Source organism: Candoia aspera, chromosome 5 (genome assembly GCF_035149785.1).
Source record: "Candoia aspera isolate rCanAsp1 chromosome 5, rCanAsp1.hap2, whole genome shotgun sequence".
Classification (NCBI taxonomy): domain Eukaryota; kingdom Metazoa; phylum Chordata; class Lepidosauria; order Squamata; family Boidae; genus Candoia; species Candoia aspera.
Genome location: NC_086157.1, coordinates 100,980,711 through 101,003,035, shown reverse-complemented (window position 1 = coordinate 101,003,035; position 22,325 = coordinate 100,980,711). Strand labels below are relative to the sequence as shown.

The following is a 22,325-nucleotide window of genomic DNA, read 5'->3' as shown; positions in this document are numbered from 1 at the left end:
GCGACATGCTGGGCTTGAGGAATCCAAGGCTGGAGTTAAAATTGCTGGAAGAAACATTAACAATCTCAGATATGCAGATGATACCACTTTGATGGCTGAAAGCGAAGAGGAACTGAGGAGCCTTATGATGAAGGTGAAAGAAGAAAGTGCAAAAGCTGGCTTGCAACTAAACCTCAAAAAAACCAAGATTATGGCAACCAGCTTGATCGATAACTGGCAAATAGAGGGAGAAAATGTAGAAGCAGTGAAAGAGTTTGTATTCCTAGGTGCGAAGATTACTGCAGATGTTAACTGCAGTCAGGAAATCAGAAGACGCTTAATCCTTGGGAGAAGAGCAATGACAAATCTCGATAAAATAGTTAAGAGCAGAGACATCACACTGACAACAAAGGTCCGCATTGTTAAAGCAATGGTGTTCCCCATTGTAACATATGGCTGCGAGAGCTGGACCATAAGGAAGGCTGAGAGAAGGAAGATCGATGCTTTTGAACTGTGGTGTTGGAGGAAAATTCTGAGAGTGCCTTGGACTGCCAGAAGATCAAACCAGTCCATCCTCCAGGAAATAAAGCCAGACTGCTCACTTGAGGGAATGATATTAAAGGCCAAACTGAAATACTTTGGCCACATAATGAGAAGACAGGACACCCTGGAGAAGATGCTGATGCTAGGAAGAGTGGAGGGCAAAAGGAAGAGGGGCCAACCAAGGGCAAGGTGGATGGATGATATTCTAGAGGTGACGGACTCGTCCCTGGGGTAGCTGGGGGTGTTGACGACTGACAGGAAGCTCTGGCGTGGGCTGGTCCATGAAGTCATGAAGAGTCAGAAGCGACTGAATGAATAAAAAACAACTTCTGGGAACTGCTGCAGTTCATAGGACAGGATCAACCTCATCTGTGGAAGAGAGAACTGACTGGCCTGTGATATTTTCTGCCTCTTCTTAGCAAGATTGCCAGAAGTGAAGACTGTTTCTGGTTGCCTTCCAACTGCTTTTAAGGGATGGGGGAGGGGGGAAGGGTGGCTGTGGTTTAACATTGAAAGGGTGAAAGGGCCCCTGTGCAAGCACCGAGTCACATTTGACCCTTTAGGGGAACACCACTTTTGCGATGTTTTCTTGGCAGACTATAGCGGGGTGGTTTGCCATTGCCTTCCCCAGTCGTCACCTTCCCCAGCAAGATGGGTGCTCATTTTACTGACTTTGGAAGGATGGAAGGCTGAGTCAACCTGAGCTGGCTACCCGAGAATCCAGGTTCCACTGGGATCGAACTCAGGTCATGGGAGGAGTTTCGGTTGCAATGCTGCTGCCTACCACTCTGTGCCAGATGACGCTGTCACATGACGTTTAACATTACACATCTGTTTATACTACAGCAGTTGAAAGAAAAGCATCAGGTGCTTCTCAACCAAGCATAAGATGCAGATGATGGTTCTCCAAAGCAAATTGATGGTTCAACTGTTGACCCTTCAAAGGAGTAGTGATGGAGTGGTGGGGCTTAAATTGCCTTGAAATGTTCTAGGACAGCAACTCTGTCCAGCAGAGCTTCTAAAGGAATTTTTACCTTGTATGGCTGGGTAACGTTCCTCTTCAGCTGGTAAAAATAGGAATAAAACTAGTTCTTAGGACTGGATACTAATGAATAGGGAAAGCTCAGCTGAGTAGCAAAAAATACAATTGTCCTCCATGCCCATTCATGTTTTGGTTACACAAATCAGCTCAACCCTCTCATCCGTAATAAGATCTGGACAAGAGAGGCCTTATTACAGGCCAGTTTGGCATTTAGTAGCAACTACTCAATTAAGCAATTAGCAATTACTTCATAATTCTAAGAACAGATTGGCAGTCAAACCATAGTCAGAAAAGTTATGGGCTCCACTTCACTGGATTTGTTTAAGCAGAAGCTTGGCAATCATTTGTCAGAGATGCTTTAATTTGAATTCCTGTGTGGAGTCTCATATTCTGCAATCCTAAATACCCCTTCCCAACTTGGTGATTTCATGATTAAAAATATAGCAATACAGTATACAGTAGCAATGCATAAGCAAGATATTCTTCAGGAGGTTATATAACATGAGATTTGTTTTCAGTGAAATGAACAAAAACTAAGTTAAATTAAATTTACAATGACACTTTGTGTGGAAAGCATCTTAACTATCCAACCTCACTTTGTGCCAAATTTGTTGAATTTCCTCTTAGCTGACTTCATTGGCAAGTGTCAAGCCACATGGGATGGGTGGTTTCCAGTTTGTACAACTACCCAAAGAAAGAGTTAAGCTCTACTGCCATAGATGCAGGATGGATGGATGGATGGATGGATAGATAGATGATAGATTGCACATTTCTCTTATAGTAAAGCAATAACTCAGTTGTAGAGATGGCAACACATTTATATGCTGTCCCCAAACCTTGACAAATGGAGAAAGACCTGGTGAGCTATTCTAGTAATATCACCAACATTTTATGGAATGATTTCTCAAAGAAAAGCTCAAAGATGATACAGGCTTCAGGGTATCAGCCACGCTACTGAGGAAGAACAAAGACGTGTAACAAGTAGTCCAGGAAATTATGATGCAAAAATGGAAGTCACTTGGGGTACTGGAATCCTGATTAAGACTATGACAAAAGAAACTATCTGCACTGGAAATGCAGAAGATGAATAAGATTGGCATGTGGAACGTATGAACCATGGGAAGCTGAATATCATCAAGAAAGAAATGACAAGGACCAAAATAGGCATTCTCAGCTTTGGTGAGATGAACAGGAATTGAAGGCTACTTCTAGTCAGATGACTTTACAGTATACTATCCTGGAAATAACATCAGAAGGAAGGAAGCATTGATAATGATCAAGAAAACAACCCAATCAGTTGAAATCTCCCATGATGGGAGATTTCAACATCAAAACTGGAGATAAAGAAGAAGCTGAAATTGTTGGCAGATTTGGTTTAGGAGAAAGAAACAAAGCAAGTTACCACCTGAAGCAATTTTGTCAAGAACATTGGCTGAGGATCACCAATGCATGTTTGATTCAGCCCAAATGCTTCTTGTACACATGGAGGTCTCCAAATGGATTGTACCATAACCAAACTGGAAAAGGATCCGGATAATCTGTTTCCTCCAAGGACCTCTGGAGTGTGAGATCAACCACTTTCCCAACAATCTCTGTCTAGAACCATTGGATCAGGGATGGTTTCTTGAGATGGAGGGAGACCATCACCTGTTCAAGAGCTGGTGGAACTTTTTCTCTCAAGGATCACTTCTTGTATCCAATCACATATCATCTCCTGGGAGGCCTTGACCAACAATGAGAGACATGGATCTGATACACAGTGGCCACAGTTGTAGCCCCAAGGACCATCTCTGCTTCATCAGGACCAATAAGCTCAAAGTCTTCCCAGGTAACCATGCTAGACCATGCCTTGGTTAACTCCTTTGGCACAGCCAAAGTTGAACTTGAGTGATTTTACAGAAAGATGCCACAAAAAATTGTCACAGCAGCCCTGCAGATCATTCTCAGTGCCATTCCTAATCAGGAGGGTTAAAGTAATCTTGAACAGGGCTGCTGGCCAGCAATCTGCAGAGGAGATAAGAGCAGAAAACTAATTACGTTTTGCCAATCTTATTGGCACAAGTTATCCTAGCGACAAATCCAAGGGACAAGACAAAAGACACAGTGAGGTAGAATTCAGAGTTCACAGCAGAAACAGAGCTGAAAAGTTGTTCTCAGCATTTTGTTTCAGGGAGTAAAGCCAATAAATAAGTCAAGCGGAGCTACCACCCAATGCACAGCTGTGGTACATTACTTGTTAGAGTCTACTTTTCTGCTGGCCTGTTTTTTGGAGCTCAGCCCTCTGCTCTTGTATCTTTAAAGCATGCCTCTATCTGAGATTGGATGGGTGAACTTCAGAGTCTGAGAGGCTTTCAGTAGGTGCAGGCAAGGAGTCCTGGGGACTTATTGGCTTCAACACTGCTGGAATCACCCTCTTCAGGACTATTATCCCTAGATGCCCCTGGCCATTCCTCCTTCTCATCTCTTTTGCCACTTCATTTCCCGGAATTCCTCTGAGAACCAGAGAGATTTCTGGGATCTAAGACAGAGAGAATCCACACAAGCATAACTTTCTGCCATCTAGATTCCATCATATCTTAGTTTAGTATTTATTGTATTTGTAACTGTTCTGATTTTAACTTCGTTTTTATTGTAAACTGCCCAGAGTCCCTCCTTGGGAGGGAGATGGGCAGTGATAATGTTTGATAAAATAAATAATAATAATAATAATAATAATAATAATAATAATAATAATCCAACCCAAGACCATTGCTATCTTCTTATTCCAGGCAGTGACCAAGTTCTCAGTCGATTCTTGGTCCCAGGAATGACACCAATTTCCCTCTGAAATTCAATAGTGTCTATCAGGCTTCTGGAAGGAATAGATCCTTCCTTCCTGCAGCAGGGATCAGCTGCAGAGAACTCCAAGGCAAGCAGAGTGATCTGAGCATGACAAGGGATTGATAGTAACATCACCCAACTCCAGATCATGTCACCACTACCCAAAAAGAAAAACCCTGTCTAATGTATGACCACTGTTATGAGTTGGGTCTCTAGCAATATGGGTCAGTAAAGGGTAACTGTGAACTCCCAAGCTCCCTCTGATCCCATTCCCATTAAAGTCCCCCAATACCATATATCTGAGGAACTCCACTGCCAACTTGGTCATAGCATCAAGAAAGGCTGGTGCAGTAGCAGCAATCCCATCTGATTTCTGGAACCAGATCCCTGGAACCTGATCGACAAGGTCTTTACATCTGGTTATCTGTGGGGCAGTGCCTCTGAAAACCACCAGCATTCTTAGATGACTATAGCCACTCCACTGCCCCTCAGTAATTACAACCTTAAATATATTTTTGAATTTTGGATATAATTTCAAAGTTGGTTTGATTTCAGAAATGGACTCCATCAAAAACCATAGGATCTCAGGCTTCCTTGTAGTTGCTAAGGCATCCGGTCCATCTTGAGTAGTCAAAATTGAGCAGTCAAAATATGCTTTGTTATATTGCCAGTGACGTACATTAGGCAAAGAGAATTCTCTCTGTCATTGTTGAAAATCCTTAAAATAATTATTACAAAGTAATTGATTAAAGTAACTAAAATATTAAAGTAACTATCCAGACTCTGCCTATCTGTTATCCCTGTCTTGCCAAACACAGTTTCTGAATATTAACTGCTTAGCAAGAAGAACCCAGCTAGTTGTTTCTTATGATGAAAGACTATTTGTTCATTGGTGTCTATAAAGGTTTACTATGATAATGCTATTGACCGTAACTGGCAATAGTTTATCAAGCCCTAACTGGATCCTTTGGTATTCTGGTATTAAGCATAAAATAGCCTTTGAGACCTAGATGGACCTTTTCACCTATTCTACTCTGTTCTATTTGTCTGAACAAAGGGCTTCTTCTGGAGGAAGTCATTCCATTCCATTCCATTCCATTCCTTGACACATAATATCTGGAGCTGCTATTATTATTATTATTATTACACACAACAATGTGAAATCACAGCTGTGAGTTCTTTAGCTGGTGTTGGCCTTCATTCACATCAAGTTCTTCCCAAGAACCTAGGATGTCATAATGTGCGGATCCAAGCAGTGTGGCCTTTTGTAATTGACAGATGGAAATGCGCAGATTTTCTAAGTGCCGTCCAAGACTTTTTTGTATGGCACTCAGTGTGCCAATAACCACTGGGACCACCACGGCCGATTTATGCCATAATCTTTCAACTTCGATTTTCAGATCTTGATACTTTGTGATCTTCTCCAATTCTTTGTCTTCTATTCTACAGTACTATTCTCTGGTATTGCCACATCAATTATCCACACTTTCTTCTTTTCAACCACAGTTAAATCTGGTGTGTTATGCACCAAGACTTTATCAGTTTGTATTCAGAAATCCCACAATATTATTATAAGTAAATTATTTATTTTTATAAAATAAATACATTATTATAAATAAAATTATTATTATTATTATTATTTACATGATTTTACAAAATGTTATAACAACAACAGCAAAATAGTGAGGACACTTCATTCTCTTTAAATAATTTGAGTTCTTTAGAATTTTATTTTTTAATACATTTTAAATCTAATATATTTGTGAGTTATGAAGTTACATAAATCTTAAATTATTTTATTCTTAACCCAGTAGACACAGTTCTCATACTTTCATCACTGTATTTAAACATCTTGCTTCCTGGATGCTTTTCTTGAACATGCTTAATCATGACCAGAATAATAGACAGTAGGGGTATGAACCATATTTGGTCGAAGTCTATTCTATGTGGCACAGCAGGATAATCTGGGACAGAATTTCATTTACTTGTGGTCAAATGAGTGAATGGAACCCACTGCATTTTTATTCCACACCTCCACAAATCTTCTGTGCCAATTTGATTTTCCAGAGCTGCGCTATTCTGCAAATGGCTGTACCATGACAGCTGCCCCTACAAATAAAAAGGAACTTTTGTGTTAAGTGAAGTGCCAAGGGTTTGTGTGTGGAGGAGGGAAGCACTGGATTCAGTGAATGATAGTCTGTCCTAAAATCTGAGTAGCCCTGTGATTGCATCACCATTGGTGTCCAATCACAGTGTCTTAAGGATGAGAAGACCCTTGGAGTTAAGAAAGATCCTTATGTTTATCACTGACTCACTGTGACTTTATAAGATGTTGGGTTAAGGAGTTTTATGAACAGTATTAGTCTGCTATATAAGGTAGTGACTGATTGTGTAACTGCTACAGATGAGAGAGCCTGAAATAGTGAGGGGCAGCAAATGGTTACTCAGCAGATTTCACAAGATCACTGTGTGCTCATAGTGTTGTGAAGTCCCAGCTGTGAAGTCAATACTCTTCAAGGAAAATAATTTGGACTCTGACTGTTACTCTAGAGCATACTGGCTGGGGAGGTCTCGGAGTTGAAGTCCAAACATCTTAAAGTTGCCAAGGCTGAGAAACACTGTTCTAGAGGTAAAGGGGAAATTGTGGCAGAATTTTATCCATTGAAGTATGTACAAGATTGCTTCATAAGGCCTCTTCCATGTGAAAACTTTATAAAATGCATTGGTATCCTTGTACTTTTACAAGAATGATACCCTTCTCTTGTATAATTCTATATTCAAAACATGAATAGGTTGGTGTTTTTGTTGTTGTTGTTGTTTGCTTCTTTGTCCAAGATCAAAGTGCAACAATAGTCAAAAAACAAGGTGGGCATGTAACACTATTGTTCCTAATATTCCCACTGGTATCTGGCATTATTTAAATGAGATTCTCCCAACTGATTTTGTTTAAACTCTTCAGTCATTCTGTAACAATTTTGCTACTACTAATGAGAATTAGAACCAGTTTGGTGTAGTGGTTAAGGCATCAGTCTGGAAAATGGGAGACTGAGATCTAGTTCTGCCTTAGGCACAAAGCCAGCTGGATGACCTTGGGCCAGTCACTCTTTCTCAGCCCTTGGAAGAAAGCCATCACAAGCCACTTTTGAAAACCTTTCCAGGAAAACTGCAGGGACTAGTCCAGGCAGTTGCCAGGAGTTAACACTGACTCGAAGGCACCAAACAAATCAAAAGAGAGATTGAGAGATTGGAATACTTGCTGGAAATGATCTTTCACTCGATTGCCTTACCAACTGCCTAGTCATGATCTTGAGTATGAAAAATCATACAGAGTTTGGTGGCATCCAAAAAGAATAACCAGGTTTTTGGAGGGAGGGGTATGATATCAAAACCAGAACCCCCTTCTCTGATAGAATGAAACATTATTCTCAGTAGGCAGGTACATGCAGGTGATGCGAGAAGAATTTCTTCCCAGAGGCACCATATGGTAGGACGACACCACACACCTTGGCTTTCCAAGAAAGAAATAAACCAGCCAAGTTGATCTCATTCAGAAACATATTTTAATAACATAAATTTTAACAAATAATACCTTGTAATAAGTTAACATTAAATTAAAATTCAATTTTGAAATATCTCCCTTATGAAAACATTATTGTTAGTGTTTCTATGGCTCAGAAACACAGGATGGACCAAGTAATGTCCATAACCTACAACACCAGCTGGTTCTTGAGGCAAAGGATGAAGGGATTCCACAGTTCTTGGCTCCTTTCTCTTCTTTCTGCCATATCACTGGCAGCCTAACCAGCTGTTGCTCTTCTTTATGCCCAGAAATCTTTTGGTTTTAGATTCAAATTCATACTGCTTTGAACCACTGAATAAATAGAAATGTCCTAAAAGAGTAACAAGATTGTGAATTAAATAGGTGCAATTGACTCCCAGCTGCTTTTATGATATTTTCATTTTTCTTGTTTCCCTTTCAGTTTTAATGGAATCTTACCAGCATCCCTAAACATATGGAACATAATTATTAAAATGAGGAACTGGCCTTCTCACAGCGATGCACTATTCTAGTGTATTATTTTTTCAAAATGAGGGCTGCACCTGGAAGGGTGTGTGCTCTCCCCAACATAGATTGGGCCTGGACACATCAATTCATGGGGCCAGGATAAACATTCAATTTGTTGTTGTGTCACTTGGGAGTCACCTGTTATTAAAATTAAATTAAGAGTAGTTTACATTATTACATTTAATAATTTTCCCCTTCTGTCACATTAAAATTATACCTCAGTGGTAACTTTTGCTTTTGGGGCTGCACCCAAAGCTTATGATGAGTGAATGGAACTGACAGTGCTAGTTATAATGGTTGTCCAAGAACATTTAAATATGCACAGAAGTAAATTGATAGGAGACATTCAACACTGGAATGGTTCTTAAAGAATTCAGTTGATAGATTTTCAGTTTAATGTTATACTTCTTGGAAACCATGAGATTTAGTAAGTCACAGAGTTTTTGTGCAGTTTGGAATGTGCTAGCTGCTATATCAAGTGTGCAATTTTGCAGTTTGGAAGCTCTTCTGTTGGTGAGATTCTCCACCAAAGACAGTGGTTTACTCCATACAGTGATCAAAGAGAAGAATGATGGAGATGGAGCTTACATACTTAGGTGAGGAAATTACAGAGTTTGAAATCTACTGAAGAAGCTTCTCCTTGTGATGAAGAAACACTGAGATAAGTTATGAGAATTGAAGTCTCCTGTTTTTCGCTCATCAACATTGTAAACCTAAGGCAATTCCCAAAGACCTTCACATTGTATCATTCTTGGACATAACATCTTCCCATTTCATAATTGACAGCTACAGAATGTTTAATCTTTTTTCAAGACCCATCTTCCTGAAATTTGGCATGCTCAGCTTTAATTCCCATAATTCCCAGAGTTCCAGGAAAGTATGTTCTAAATTAGGAGTGGGCAACCCAGCACTTCATTTATTTGTACTACCCTATTTTAAAATCCCATATAAAGTTTCCCAGAAGTCAATACTGATCAGTTCTGACCCTGCTTAGTTTTCTGAAGATCAGTCAATATCAGAAAGAAGCTGCCAGCTGCTGTGGAAAAATAGAACCCAAACCCATCTCAAATTTGGTTGATTTTGTTTTTCAAGGATATTAAGTTGCAAAAAAGGTGGAAGGCACCCATTTTGGCCCTTAAAACCCACTAGTCCCCATGGGGGGTGGGAGTGGGGATGGCTGAGAACATCAGTCCCACAGACATGTAGTGGCATTTTGAGATCACTGGCTATGCTCTAATAAAGTAATAACTCTGAGATAGCCTGGTTAATGTTCCATAAGCATTTAACAATTCATTAATGCCAGAGACTGGGAACTCAGGACTAGCAGGAAGCCAGAAGCCCTCCAGCCTCTCGTTTGCTGCCCACAGAGCCACTCAAGATAGCACTGTTGAAATGGTTTGATCTGGCAATGTTTGACTTTGAAGGAAATGACCATGGAGTAACATAGTCTTAACTTCCTCCAAACTCCCCGCTAAATCAAAAGCAAAAAATCTGAACCCCTCTGAGGACCTTACTTTGTCAGAACCATGCCCTTAGTGGCCATGAAAGACAAATAAATAAACAAAGTTAAAAAGTGATCCCTGGCGTATGTGTATGTATGTATGTATGCACGTATGTATGTTTGTATGTTCTGAATGGACAACTGATTATTGATTATGTTAATTCAAGTGATCTTACCATTATCTATAAAAGCAGCATCCACCTTGGAGCCAATTTTCTGGAAGTCATCTGTTATCTTCCTTGGATACCCTTGCTCCATGGAGTTCTTCTCTTCATCATATCTAAAGAAAGGAATGATCGAGAAATTCAAATGGTTTCAAGAATCTGTATAAACTTCTCTGTTGGTATAATCAGCTAGTACGCTTGTTAGCTCTGTACTACTTCTAGAAGAAAAGGTTGCATGGCATTTGGTTTAGTGGTCAAGTCTACTTTCAGCTAAGGAAATTCACTAAGTGACTTTAAACTACTGTTCCGCATCCTGACTTATCCCACAGAATAGTTGTAGAAAAAACAGAGAAGGAAAGTGTTATTTATGCTGCCTTAAGCTTCTGCAGGAAAGGTAGGACACATATCTAATGACTGTAAAAATAATGACCTAATTATTCATTGCCATGTAGCTTTCTGGATGCATTTGGATGGTTGTCATAGGACACAGATGGTCAATACGGACCAGAGTGGTCTTCAGCCAAGGCTCTTATGTTTGTAAGTCAGTGTGTCCAGTGAAGTGGACTTCCTCTCTTCCTCTCTCCCTTTCCTTAGTCTATAGTAGATAAGTATTAGAGTATAGTCTAAGGCACAAAGCACAAATGTAAGCTGAAAGCAATATAACTTTTTGTCTAAAGAGGTAAATCCTAGCATGTTCCATTTTGCTAGACAAGATCCTGTGAGGGTAAAATCCCAGTGGTGGAGGATAATTAAAATTATATCCAATCTCCATAAAATAATCAAGATAAATATGGTGCATTCTGTGTATCTCAGTTGCAAAGGGTTAGAAGAGATCATAAATGTAAGATAGACATTTTTTCTTTACCTCCAATAATTGTTGCCTGAAAAGAAGTATGTTTTCTTTGAACTTCTGTCATAAGCTGCTGCATCAACTTTTTTAACTGTGTATGGGAAGCCCAGACTCTGGATGCTCTTTGGGAATCCATGCTCTATAATATTTCCCCTGGTAGACCAATACTTATGTCCTGTTAAACAAAATATAACAAAATGTACATTTCTGTCAGAATGAATAAACATTTGATTAGGGATATGGGGCCAACAATATTCCAAATTCAGAGAGTGAGTTATACAGGCATCCATGAGGCTTTGCAAAGGAGGACATTCCTTCAACTAGTAGAAATAGGAATGTGGAAATAGCATTAAGTTTATTTATCAATTGATCAATTCAATCCCCTACTTTTTGAGATGGAAACAGTAAAAACCAAAACAGAAATCCCATCCCAGTCCACTTTGGTGATGTCACTGCATTACTGCATTAAAGTCACCTATCCTTGATCATTGACTGGGAACCCAGTGGATGCTACCTTAGGCTCCATGTTTGAAGAAAGGTAGAATACAGATACGTGAATACACTGGACACCAGAAAGTAATCCATTGGGACAATACTGAGTCCATATTTAGTTCATTTTCTACTATATCATGATACTTAGAAGTACCGTATATCTCAATTTTCCCCCTGAAACTGCTATTTGATATTTATCTTAGTGCCTTATCACTAAAGGCAGTGAAGAAATGTACTCCTTGTACAATTTTCTGAGTGAGGACACTCTTTTCAGGGAGAAAGTCCAAGTTCAATCCTCAGGAGCTCCAGACAGAGCTGGAAAACCTTCTGCCAGAAGCCCTTGGAGAACTATCGCCAATACCAGATTTCAGAGACCAATGGTGTGATTCACCGTATGGTGGCTTCCTATGTGCCTGTGCTTCCCATGTAGCTATGCTTTCAAGGAAAACAGCTAGATTCTGCCTGTGGCCACTTGCACAGCCCATCTTATTAATTATCCTCTCCTCCTTCAGCTGCTTTAAATTTGGAATATTCATTTTGTTCACATTTAAAAGAGGAATCCAAAGGAATTATTTACCCTTAAAAAGAAAGACGATGTCCTTGTCTTTGTTTTCGTATGCAGCATCTACACCACTGCTCAAAGCTGGCCAGAAAGCAGAAATAGGATCTTTCTCAATCTCACTTCTGAGGGGATTCTTTCGCCAGAAGAAACTACATTGATAGAGGAGACACAACTTGAGAAGGAGCATAGCTCCTTGCAAATTGCATAGCTTCCCTGCAAATTGACATTTGCAGGGAAAGCAACAGGGGGTGGGTGGGGATGGAATAACCATATGCATGATGATATGATAATATAAGACTTCATGAAGCAAGTACATAATTATGGCATTTGTGTGATGACAGCATGCATGTGTTGTCATTTGACATCTCATGGTTTGATGCCACTAGACCCATGAGTGGAATATAAAAAGTTCTTGGTTTAATACCTGGCATCTGGGGTAGAGAGATGGCTTCAGAATATTGCACTACATTTACCTGTCTTTAAAGAATATGGTTTCCCCTCTGAGAGAAGTAACAGCATCAAAAGCTTGGTTGGGATTGCATGATTCTGTTAATGGTACTTCTGTTGGGGCAGTTGTAGGGTTTCTTGATGAGCTGTCATAATCATAATCATAATTTCCAGGGGCTCCTTGAAAAAGAGGGAATGAGAAGAAATAAAAGGCAAGTGGGATTTAGAAACTTTTTCAAGAAAGTTTCTATCAGTTGACATGAAGTGGGATGTAGACATCATGTCGTATCTTTTCAATCTCTTTCATATGATTAATAAATATTTGGCATAGATGCCAGTAGTGTGGAATGATTCTACCTAGATTTTTATAATACAATATTCTTACAAGTTTATCATAAATTAGAAAATGAATCTGAAAAATGGGATTTCTAATTTACATCTCAAGGGAAAAGGGGAGCTTTCATATCTTTTGGAAGCTGGTTACTGTAAATGGCCATGCCATATAGTGCTCCACATATTGACCAGGATGGTTCCTCAGAACGTTGCATGAGCAATTACACTGCATGTCAAAAATTGTGCAATTTTTTTTTCACAGCCTACCAAACCTACTTTGAACGTAGAGTTTTTTCATGGGATATTAGTCAGTTTCTCCAGCTGGGTATCTGTACTTACCATAAAGGCTCTGGATGCCTTCAATGTCATCAGTGTGAAGTCTTAGGGCTTTAGGATCCATTGGCTGGTAGATTGGAAACATCACAGCCCCCAGAACCTTGGAATGTTGAAGCCCTAATGAGTGGCCAAACTCATGGACAGCCACAAGAAAAAGGTTGGTTCCTGAAAAGGAAAAGGAAAAGGAAAGGAAGACCTCTTGTGAAATTGATATTTACCACAACAAGCCATCATTCATTATTAAGAAGGCTTGAAGTACTCAATATGTGTAAATTACAATATATAAACAGGCCAAGAACCCTTGATCTGCACCACGTGGTACATCACCATCCATCCCATAAAATAGTAAATGTGGTGTTTTTTTGGCTCCACAGAAGCTTAGAAAAATAGTTTGAAAAGATACATCTTGAGACACAAATATATTTGAAGATGAATATAAACGTGGTTGTTTTATGCATTATTTTAGACTGCAGATTAATGAAAAACATAAAAGGTAGGCTAGTGAAGGAAACTGACCCTGACTGAAGTAGCCTGATGTGTTCATCTTTGCATATTGGGTTAATATGCAAAAAGGATCTTTCAGAAATGGCCAAAAGCATGCAAATCTCATACTTTTGTTGTTCTCTTTTACTGTTATCCTTCTTATTAATTCCGACAAAGGATGAGGAGGCCAGAATCAGGAGAATAGGAATGGGCAGCTCCTGTTACATTCCTTTTAAGGAACATGCTTTTTAGCATCTATTCACTAATTGAGGCAAGAGATTGCGCTGGGACTCACTGCTACCAGAAATACATTATGTTGGACCATCAGCATCATGCCCCACTTATTGGGTGCCATCCAGATAAACTCCAACAGTGTAATTGTCAGCCCAAACTACTATTGCAGATTTTCATGCAAATAGTTAGATCACTGTTTCTCAACCTCAGCAACTTTAAGCCTGGGCTGCCTGGGGAATTCTGGGAGTCAAAGTCCACACAGGTTAAAGTTGCTGAGGTTGAGAAACACTGAGTTAGATGATTAGACTTCCACTTTTCAGCTTCTTGGAAACTGCTATCCCATCAGATGACAATAGAGATTTCATCTTGTCTTGGACAAAAGCACGGGCATGTATCTAATAAAAGCAGTGTGTAAAATACAATTATGCAGTATTTTTCATAGGAAATATTGGAATATATTTGTTGTATTTTTAACTTTGATTGAACAAGTGGCTTTTATCATTTTAATTTTTTGTTTTAGTGGTTTATTTTGAATAATGCTCTACTTGTCCATTTTGCTTTTAAAAAAAAAAAAAGACACTGTTGGAAAACAGCTGTGCAAAGAAATCTGTATGGTATTATATAGATTTGTGAACTACTAGGTTTACGGTAATTGGTGGGCACTTTTTCAATGGGTGTGTTCCAGTGCATTTGTTTTAAATTGGATTCCTGAGCAGAGCAGGAGACTGGACTAGATGGGCTACATGCCCCTTTTCAACTCTAGGATTCTAGGACCTTAAAAAGGCCATTACTTTGATTTTAACTTTTCTTTTTCTTCAGCAAGTTACAAAAATGGGGAGGGGATTGCCATGCTACAATATAATGCTATTGAGCTCTGTTCATCTTGAGGATCATTGCCTTGTCCAATATGATGAATAATTATTATTTTATTGGATTGAAGACTGGGAAACTTGCAGAGTTTTGAACAACTATATGCAAACAACGTACAAATTGAAGAAATGAACTTCAGAGTTGTATTCAGATTAGGCACAAATTCAGGGTAAATCCATTATCTTTCGGTCCGTCTGTTGTACCTACCTACCTACCTACCTACCGACCGACCGACCGACCATCTATCATCTATCATCTATTATCTCTATCAACAAACATATAGACACATTTTATGTTTCAATTTTTCAAACACATGCAAACATTTAAAAGTTTAAAGGGAAAAATACCTTTCAAATCCTTTGCCCAGAATTCATCGTCATCAAAATGGGCATTTCCACCAAAAGCAGGTGAAAAGGCATGGGCCAAATTTCCACCTTCTCCATCAAAAGAAAATCCATCTCCGTGTGCTGAGAAAATAAGACATATTTTAAGCCTCTGAGTCTGAAATTCAGACTACTTTGCCTACTGTATGCTTATTTACTTACCTCCAGTAGCAAAAGAGATTTCAATATCGGCAGATTTCCCATAAACCCTGGTGAAGGTCAAGGGGGTCACATCACTCCACACTTTCCAAGCTTTCTCAATTGCATAGTCTACATGACTGCGTTCCATATCAGGTGTATAGTTTAGAATGCTGTGAAATGTAGTAAGTGAATGAAAGGAATGTTTGATACAAAGCATGGGGAGACAACTTTTTAACATATATTAGACTGGTTCAGAAATGTTGCTTCTAAATGGATTTTGGTAGGGCATAGTACAAGTAAAGAATGGGCCCTCAAACATATTCAAGTATCTCTGCTTTTGCATCATAGAGGAAGATCAAAAATGGTAAACTAGCCAGCCTGCAGAAGAAACCATTATTAATATGACCAAGAAATCCTGAAAGTCTGATGATCATGGTATGAAAGAGGCTTTCAAGCAGTAGGATGAAATGGGAAGTGCCTCTGTTCAGGGTTGTAGCCTGCCACCCATGGGCCTTCCAAGGTATTCCATTTTATTTATCCTACTCTGCTTTTATCTTCCTTCATCAATAATTTTACCTGATTCTCACTCATTCCTGAACTTGGCAAATAGACTGGCAAATTCCACAAGGCTCATTTGTACCTGTGCAACCACATCTAACTCAAGGTATTCAGGGTTGCTGCTGTTATATACCTTTCTACCTGACTTCATTTCAATCATTTCTAGGCCAGCTGGTGCTAAGGTAGTTAGGCCCTGGAAAATATTTGCATTCATAGCCCACTCTTCAGTTTGATAGTGTAAACTTGGTTTCATTTTTTGATATCTAAATGTCTAATAATGTCCCCCCTAAGGATCTGTAGTTCTTTTATCCCCTGTTTATCCTGCTCTGGGAATGACTGCAGGCTGTTTGTGCCATCTTACTATCAGCTCTGGACATCTGTCTTCTCACTGTTTTCAGCATCCAACATTTCAACTCCTTTCTATCTGGCTCAGCTGTGGTGCATTCAAAATTGGGGGGGGGGGGGAGTGAAAAAACAGAAAGCTGTGCAGAAATTCATGGTGTTTGTTTCCCCCTTGGTGGGAATTCTTATTTAGGAAAAGTGCCTGGTTACAAATTTGCTGGCATGATATCCTTTAGTGATCACTGGCAGTATGGTTTTAAATGGTAATGGTGGCTTGGTGATTTCATCACTATCCTTTTATAGCTGTTTCTCCAATTTGCTTGCCAATGGGTAGACAAATGTGTACAAAGTATGTTCTGGGAATATGTGTTGGAATTTGCAATTTATGCTACTGCCTTTTTGCAAGGAGTAGAGTAGTGGAGTTTTCATTGCTCCAGAAACTAGCAACAGTATATGGAAGGACACTGATTGTCTCATGATGTTCTGTAGGCTTCACAGAGATGCCTTCAAAACAATTTGGAAGGATTGGGGAGTGGCATCCTATGGAAGTGTCCTGATCTTCTGTCTTCTCATGATGTAACCACAATAAAAACAACAAAAAGGAAAGGAGAATTAAGTTTCCTGATTCTACCTTCGGGCATCTAGTAGGGAAGACAAACAATAGTGGGATTTTATGCCATCTATATTTGCTGTCAATATTGGGCTTATTCACCAATACCTTGCCCCCTGTCTGCATGCTACAATAGGATTCTATTCTTGCTAAGAATCAGGAACTGTAATACACAAAAGCTTTTGAGATAACACATTTGTCAGTCTCTACAATACCATAAACCTCTCTGTGGTCTTAATGATCTTCAAGTGGCATTTTAAATTCAAGGAAGGACTTTCAGCTGTTACCTGTATGTCAGTTCTTCCTTTCCCCATTTAGGCGAACCAGGAAAAGTGTTGTATTCCCCTAAATCAGGAATGCCACACCTGGGTTTGTTCATAGCATCCAAAGTGTTTGCATCCAATTTGCCAGTCACTTTCAGCCCCAAGAATTCTTGCATCTCCTGTATTTTTTCTGGAGCAATGCCATTCTTGACTTTGCTTCTTATCACCGGTGTTGATTCTGATTCAGGATAATAAAGTTTTATGTATTTCTGAAATAGAATTAAATTGCTTAGATTTTTTTTTCTTATATGCAGCTTTCATGTTTTAGAATGAATCTTCCAGTCTTAGCCTTTGTTCTAAGCAATGAGGACATTTATCTACTGCAAACTTCCTCAATTTGTTACCCTCAAATGACTTGGAGACAACTCATAATGCCTAGACAGCATAGCCACCAAGCAAGAAACATTACTCTATCCAACCTAGACAGCAGGCTACAGAGAAGCCAGTCAAAATATAGATGCTCTAAGCTTATAACTTATACACAGGTATAGAATATGTTGTCCTCCAGATGGTGCTGAATTAAAATTCCCAACATCTCTTACCATTAGTCATGGAGGTTTGAGCTACTGAGAGGTATAACTGAGCAACATCTGGAGGACCAGAGGTTCCCCATCCTTGATTTATGAACTGTCATCAACCATTACCTCAGCAAGTTCCATGTCCTTTTTTGAAATTCGCTCAGTTTCTTGGACTATGGGCAAAGCCCAAGCAAGTGTTCCAAACAGCGCGATTGTCAGTAGCGAATTCATTTTCAGTTTCACGTCTGTGTCCGAAATGTGAAGTCGCAGAACGTTTCAGCCTCTGGAAGTAGATCTGTGTTTGTGGCTTAAGTCTTCCTCAATATATACTTCAGATCTGCTTCATAAAATCAACAGAAACATGACTCACAGAATTAGAACATTTGTTGATTTGAGGCAAGAAAATGCTGCTCTTAGAATGACACACTACACTGGCCGTACAAACCTTATTGTGCAATTACAAACAAGGTAGCTGGGATTCATCAAGTGGGATTTTTTTTCACCCAAGGAGTGGGTGAGGCCACTTCATTAAAAAGTTGGGTCATAATAATTCCTTCTAATGAAATAACTTTAAGCTATTTGCTTTTTACTCCATGATAGACTTTTACTTTCTGATAAACCATCATGATGATTTTTATTTATTTTGTTTAAATTAATTGATAGAATTGTTTGTGGCAATACCTTATGGAACATTGGCATGTAATCTTTTTTTTTTAAGTAATAATGTAGCCTCTCAAAATAGGGAGAACTTTCAACAATATTTTTACTTTTAGAAGTGTTAGACCATTTCTTTAGGAACCCAGTAGAAACTGTTGGAATATTCTGTCATTTATAAATAAATATGAAAGGCTAATAAATAGTCTATGATTAGTACAAAATGAAAATCCTGTTTCAAATCTTCAAAATCTGTATTTATTTTCACCAGAACAAACCACAAAATACCAAATGCCCTCAGTACATTAGCTGATCAATCAAAGTGTTTTACTATGAAATATCAGCCATTAGAAAAAAAGGTTAAAGAAATATTATTTATTGGTGATTGTTTGCATAACTGGAATTGCACTTTGTTGATTTCAATGGCAGCCAATTAATTTACAAAACAATCATAATATGGTGGGGGAATGAAATGGCTGGAATTTACTCCCTCCAAAGACCAAAGGGTCTCTCTGTTTCCATTTATCAGATGGAAGACCTTCATGAATAATAGAGCAGATGTCCACATAGGCCCTTCCTGGCTTAGTACATGTATCTAAATTAAAGCATCCCTGAAAGATGATTATGCTTGAACACCTCTGGTGAATGGGACTATTCTCTCTTTGTCTCTAAGTAGTTCTACTGTCAAACCATTCTTATTGTAAGAAGTTTTTCCTAACATTCAAGCAGAATCTGCCTTCCTGTCATTTAAGACCCTTATTCTTTCTCCTGTACTCCAGTGTCAAGGACTTGGGCCTCATACAGCACCCATTCTGTTGGTACTCTGAACACCATACAGTAGGTTATTCAACAGGCTTATGATTTCTGGGAGTCCCAAAATAAAACTGTAATTACTAACCAAACAATACAATTTATGTAACAGTATTTGAAACTTGGTGCAATGGTATACAAGGCAAAAACAAATAAAGCAATAATGAGCAGTTGACAATCTTTGTAGAAAGTGGCACAGAAAGTATTTGACACTGATGGCAATCAAGTAAGAAGCAGTTAATAGACTATCAATATTTAGTGCATTATAAAATTCATTGAGAGACAGTCAATGAAGGAGTTCAGAGAATGACAGAGGAATGGGGGAGGTTTCACAAATTGATTCACTTCATACAGCTCTAAAGGACCTCTGTGGGAGGCAAGTGGAGGAGGAAGCCACTTTTGTATCAGTGTTGTGTAATAGGACTAGAGAGATTGAACTACAAGTTTCATGGGTAACTTTGGGTCAGTCATTCTCAGCCCACCTACCTTTAAAATTGGAGGAGGATGTGCTGTGTACACTGTCTTGAGCATCTAAAGGAAGGGTGAGATTTAAATCTAATATAAATCTAATCAACAAATAATTGGATGGATGGATAGGTGTGTATTGTACAGTATTGATGGGCTCTTTGAGCTGTTGGGCCTTCTCTGGTTGCCTACATTATTGCTAGTAAGATAAACAGCTTGCCCTGTTGAGGGACAGCCCCTCTGCTGATGTTGCCTGATTCCAGCCTCCTTCTTATATTAACAACATGTCTCTGTTGCCTTGACAGATATTGCTGAAATACTTCTTCTAAGTTATTTTCTTTGCCATGCTATTAACATGGACCCTTTTTCACTATGTGATGATCATCACTTTTACTTTTCTCTTTCCACATACTGCAACATGGCTGGCTGTTGGGCAGAGCAACAGGCAATGTCACTCCAGGCAAAATCATGGCACCCAAGACAGGTCACATGAGGCAAAAGATCCCACAAGTGTCTCTCCAAATCCCAGTTCTGCCAATTTCCTCCTTTAGCTGAAGTGACAGGAAGACCTGTGAAACTGGTTTCTGTGGTTTTTTCACCTGTCTTCAAAAGATATGCCCAAGGAAAAGAGAACAATTGTTGCTTGCTTTCCTGGCACTGGTGGAGGAATTAAAGGAGCAGAATCTATCAATTGAGGCCATGGCAAACTAGGAACAGATAGTTTCCTATCACCACGGCCAAAGTAGCAGAAAGGGTTGAAATCAAGAAAGGGATTTTTCAAGCTGGCTTTATTTTCAGCCACTTTACATACAAGATTCAGAAGTGCCTTGAAGATTGAACAACAACAATTTTTAAAATAACATCTTTCCCTTTTGTAACACTCTAACCTTCTGCCTGGGTCAAATGCCACACTGTACTTGATGACAAAGAAGAAATGAGTTGGAAGATATGGAAATGAGCAAGGTAAAAAGTGGGAAGACCATGACCTGATGGTAGAGCAAGTTTTTATGAAGATTGAAACAGTTTGGGGAGATATGGGAACTATACCAGCAGAGGTGTAGATTAGAAGCAGACAACTTAATACTGTCATGATGCTTTGGACCACAGCTTCTACAATCCCTTGCCATTGAATATGCTGCCACAGGCAGATGACAGCTGAAGTCCCCAACTATTGGATGGGACTACTTTTGAAAGGAGAATTGCCCATTGACATGCCTTATCTGATATCTACAGCCCTATTCATGCATTAAAGGTAAAGGTAAAGGTTTCCCTTGACATTAAGTCCAGTCGTGTCTGACTCTAGGGGGCGGTGCTCATCTCCGTTTCAAAGCTGAAGAGCTGGCGTTTGTCTGTAGACACTTCCATGGTCATGTGGCTGGCACAACTAAAGGGAACGCTGTTACCTGCCCGCCGAAGTGGTACCTATTAATCTACTCACATTTGCATGTTTTCGAACTGCTAGGTTGGCAGGAGCTGGGACTAGCAACAGGAGCTCACCCTGTCATACAGATTCGAACCGCTGACCTTCCAATCGGCAAGCTCAGCAGCTCAGTGGTTTAACCCTTCAGCGCCACTGAAGGAAAAAAGGGTGGGGTCAACCTGAATTAAAGAGGCATCCTGTTCCAGAGTGAGGGGGCTGCTACCAAGAATATGATTTTCTGGATCCCAGCCCTGGTCTGTCATGGGGTCAGCATCTTCAGCATGCTCTATCTGGTAGACCATATAGGCTAAACAGACGCTAACTGGAGCAGCAGGAGTAACATGGGCCATTACCTTGATCTGGGCCTGGAAGCCAACTGGCAACCAATACAGCTCCCACAAGAAATATATTATTCTGATAAACCAGAGTTGCTGGTCAGCAAGGGGGCAGCTTCATTTTTTGCTTCTGAGTTATCTTTAAGAATAGCCTCATGTAAATCAAACTGCAGTATTTTAAATGAAAGATGGCAAGGGCATGATGTCACCAGCACCTCTGGTTCATGAAGGGTCATGACTGATTGACCTGCTGAAGCTAGCCAAAGTCTCTTCTAACCATGGCTTCCACCTACTGTTTCAGGTCCAGGAGAAGCCCCACCTTGCATGGTAGTTCTTCTTTTAGGTAATAGTTTAGGTAATAGTTTTGTCCCCTGGGCTATTAGACTCCTAAACTCTTAATAATCCCCTCTTACTTCATTGTGGTACATGTTGTATGTAGGATCATGATATTTATTAGGGATAATGATTAGGGGAGTGGAATGATTAAGAATATATATTATACATTATAGTAATTATTTTTTGTGAGCCAATTGCAACCAAATTTCATTTTAATGTGCACCTTGGTGTATAGTGGAATGACAATAACAGTATTCTATTCTATTCTATTCTATTCTATTCTATTCTATTCTATTCTATTCTATTCTATTCTATTCTATTCTATTCTATTCTATTCTATTCTATTCTATTCTTCTAGGGGAATGCAACCCTATCTCGAGAAATAGATGGGACATCAATGGACCCTGAGCCAAGGATGGACAAAATGTCAGATCCCTTATCATGCCATAATCCTTGATCCAACTGATGACCTGAAATATTGGGTGGGTGTGTCTGTGTGTGTGTACAAAAAATATTACAGCTACTTCTTCTACACAGACATACAGTCAGATATAGATGAATAAAAGAACACACAGAAATGTTCACATGCAAACCTCATTGTTTATTGTGAGCATAACTGTGGCTTATACGCTATTCCATGCATAGCAGCGTGTAAACACAGGCTTGTCTGGTCAGGAACTGATTCACATACTTCCCTTTCTCAGTGCT

General features: G+C 39.4%; 1 protein-coding gene across 2 annotated transcripts; it reads right to left on the bottom strand.

Moving 5' to 3' along the window:
• Window positions 1–7,925: 7,925 nt before the first annotated feature.
• On the bottom strand, window positions 7,926–17,905 carry LOC134499215 (stromelysin-1-like). 2 transcript variants are annotated; one of them, XM_063305845.1, is made up of 10 exons: window positions 17,724–17,905; window positions 17,044–17,288; window positions 15,268–15,416; window positions 15,070–15,189; window positions 13,139–13,300; window positions 12,493–12,646; window positions 12,035–12,168; window positions 10,981–11,140; window positions 10,128–10,231; window positions 7,926–8,274 (listed from the first exon to the last, which is right to left on the bottom strand). In XM_063305845.1, the coding sequence occupies exons 1-10, from the start codon at window positions 17,826–17,828 to the stop codon at window positions 8,171–8,173; spliced, it is 1,437 nt and encodes a 478-aa protein (XP_063161915.1). In that variant the 5' UTR covers window positions 17,829–17,905; the 3' UTR covers window positions 7,926–8,170. The 2 variants fall into 2 exon arrangements, with proteins under 2 accessions (XP_063161915.1, XP_063161916.1); XM_063305846.1 differs by having other exon boundaries at window positions 12,493–12,643.
• Window positions 17,906–22,325: the final 4,420 nt, after the last annotated feature.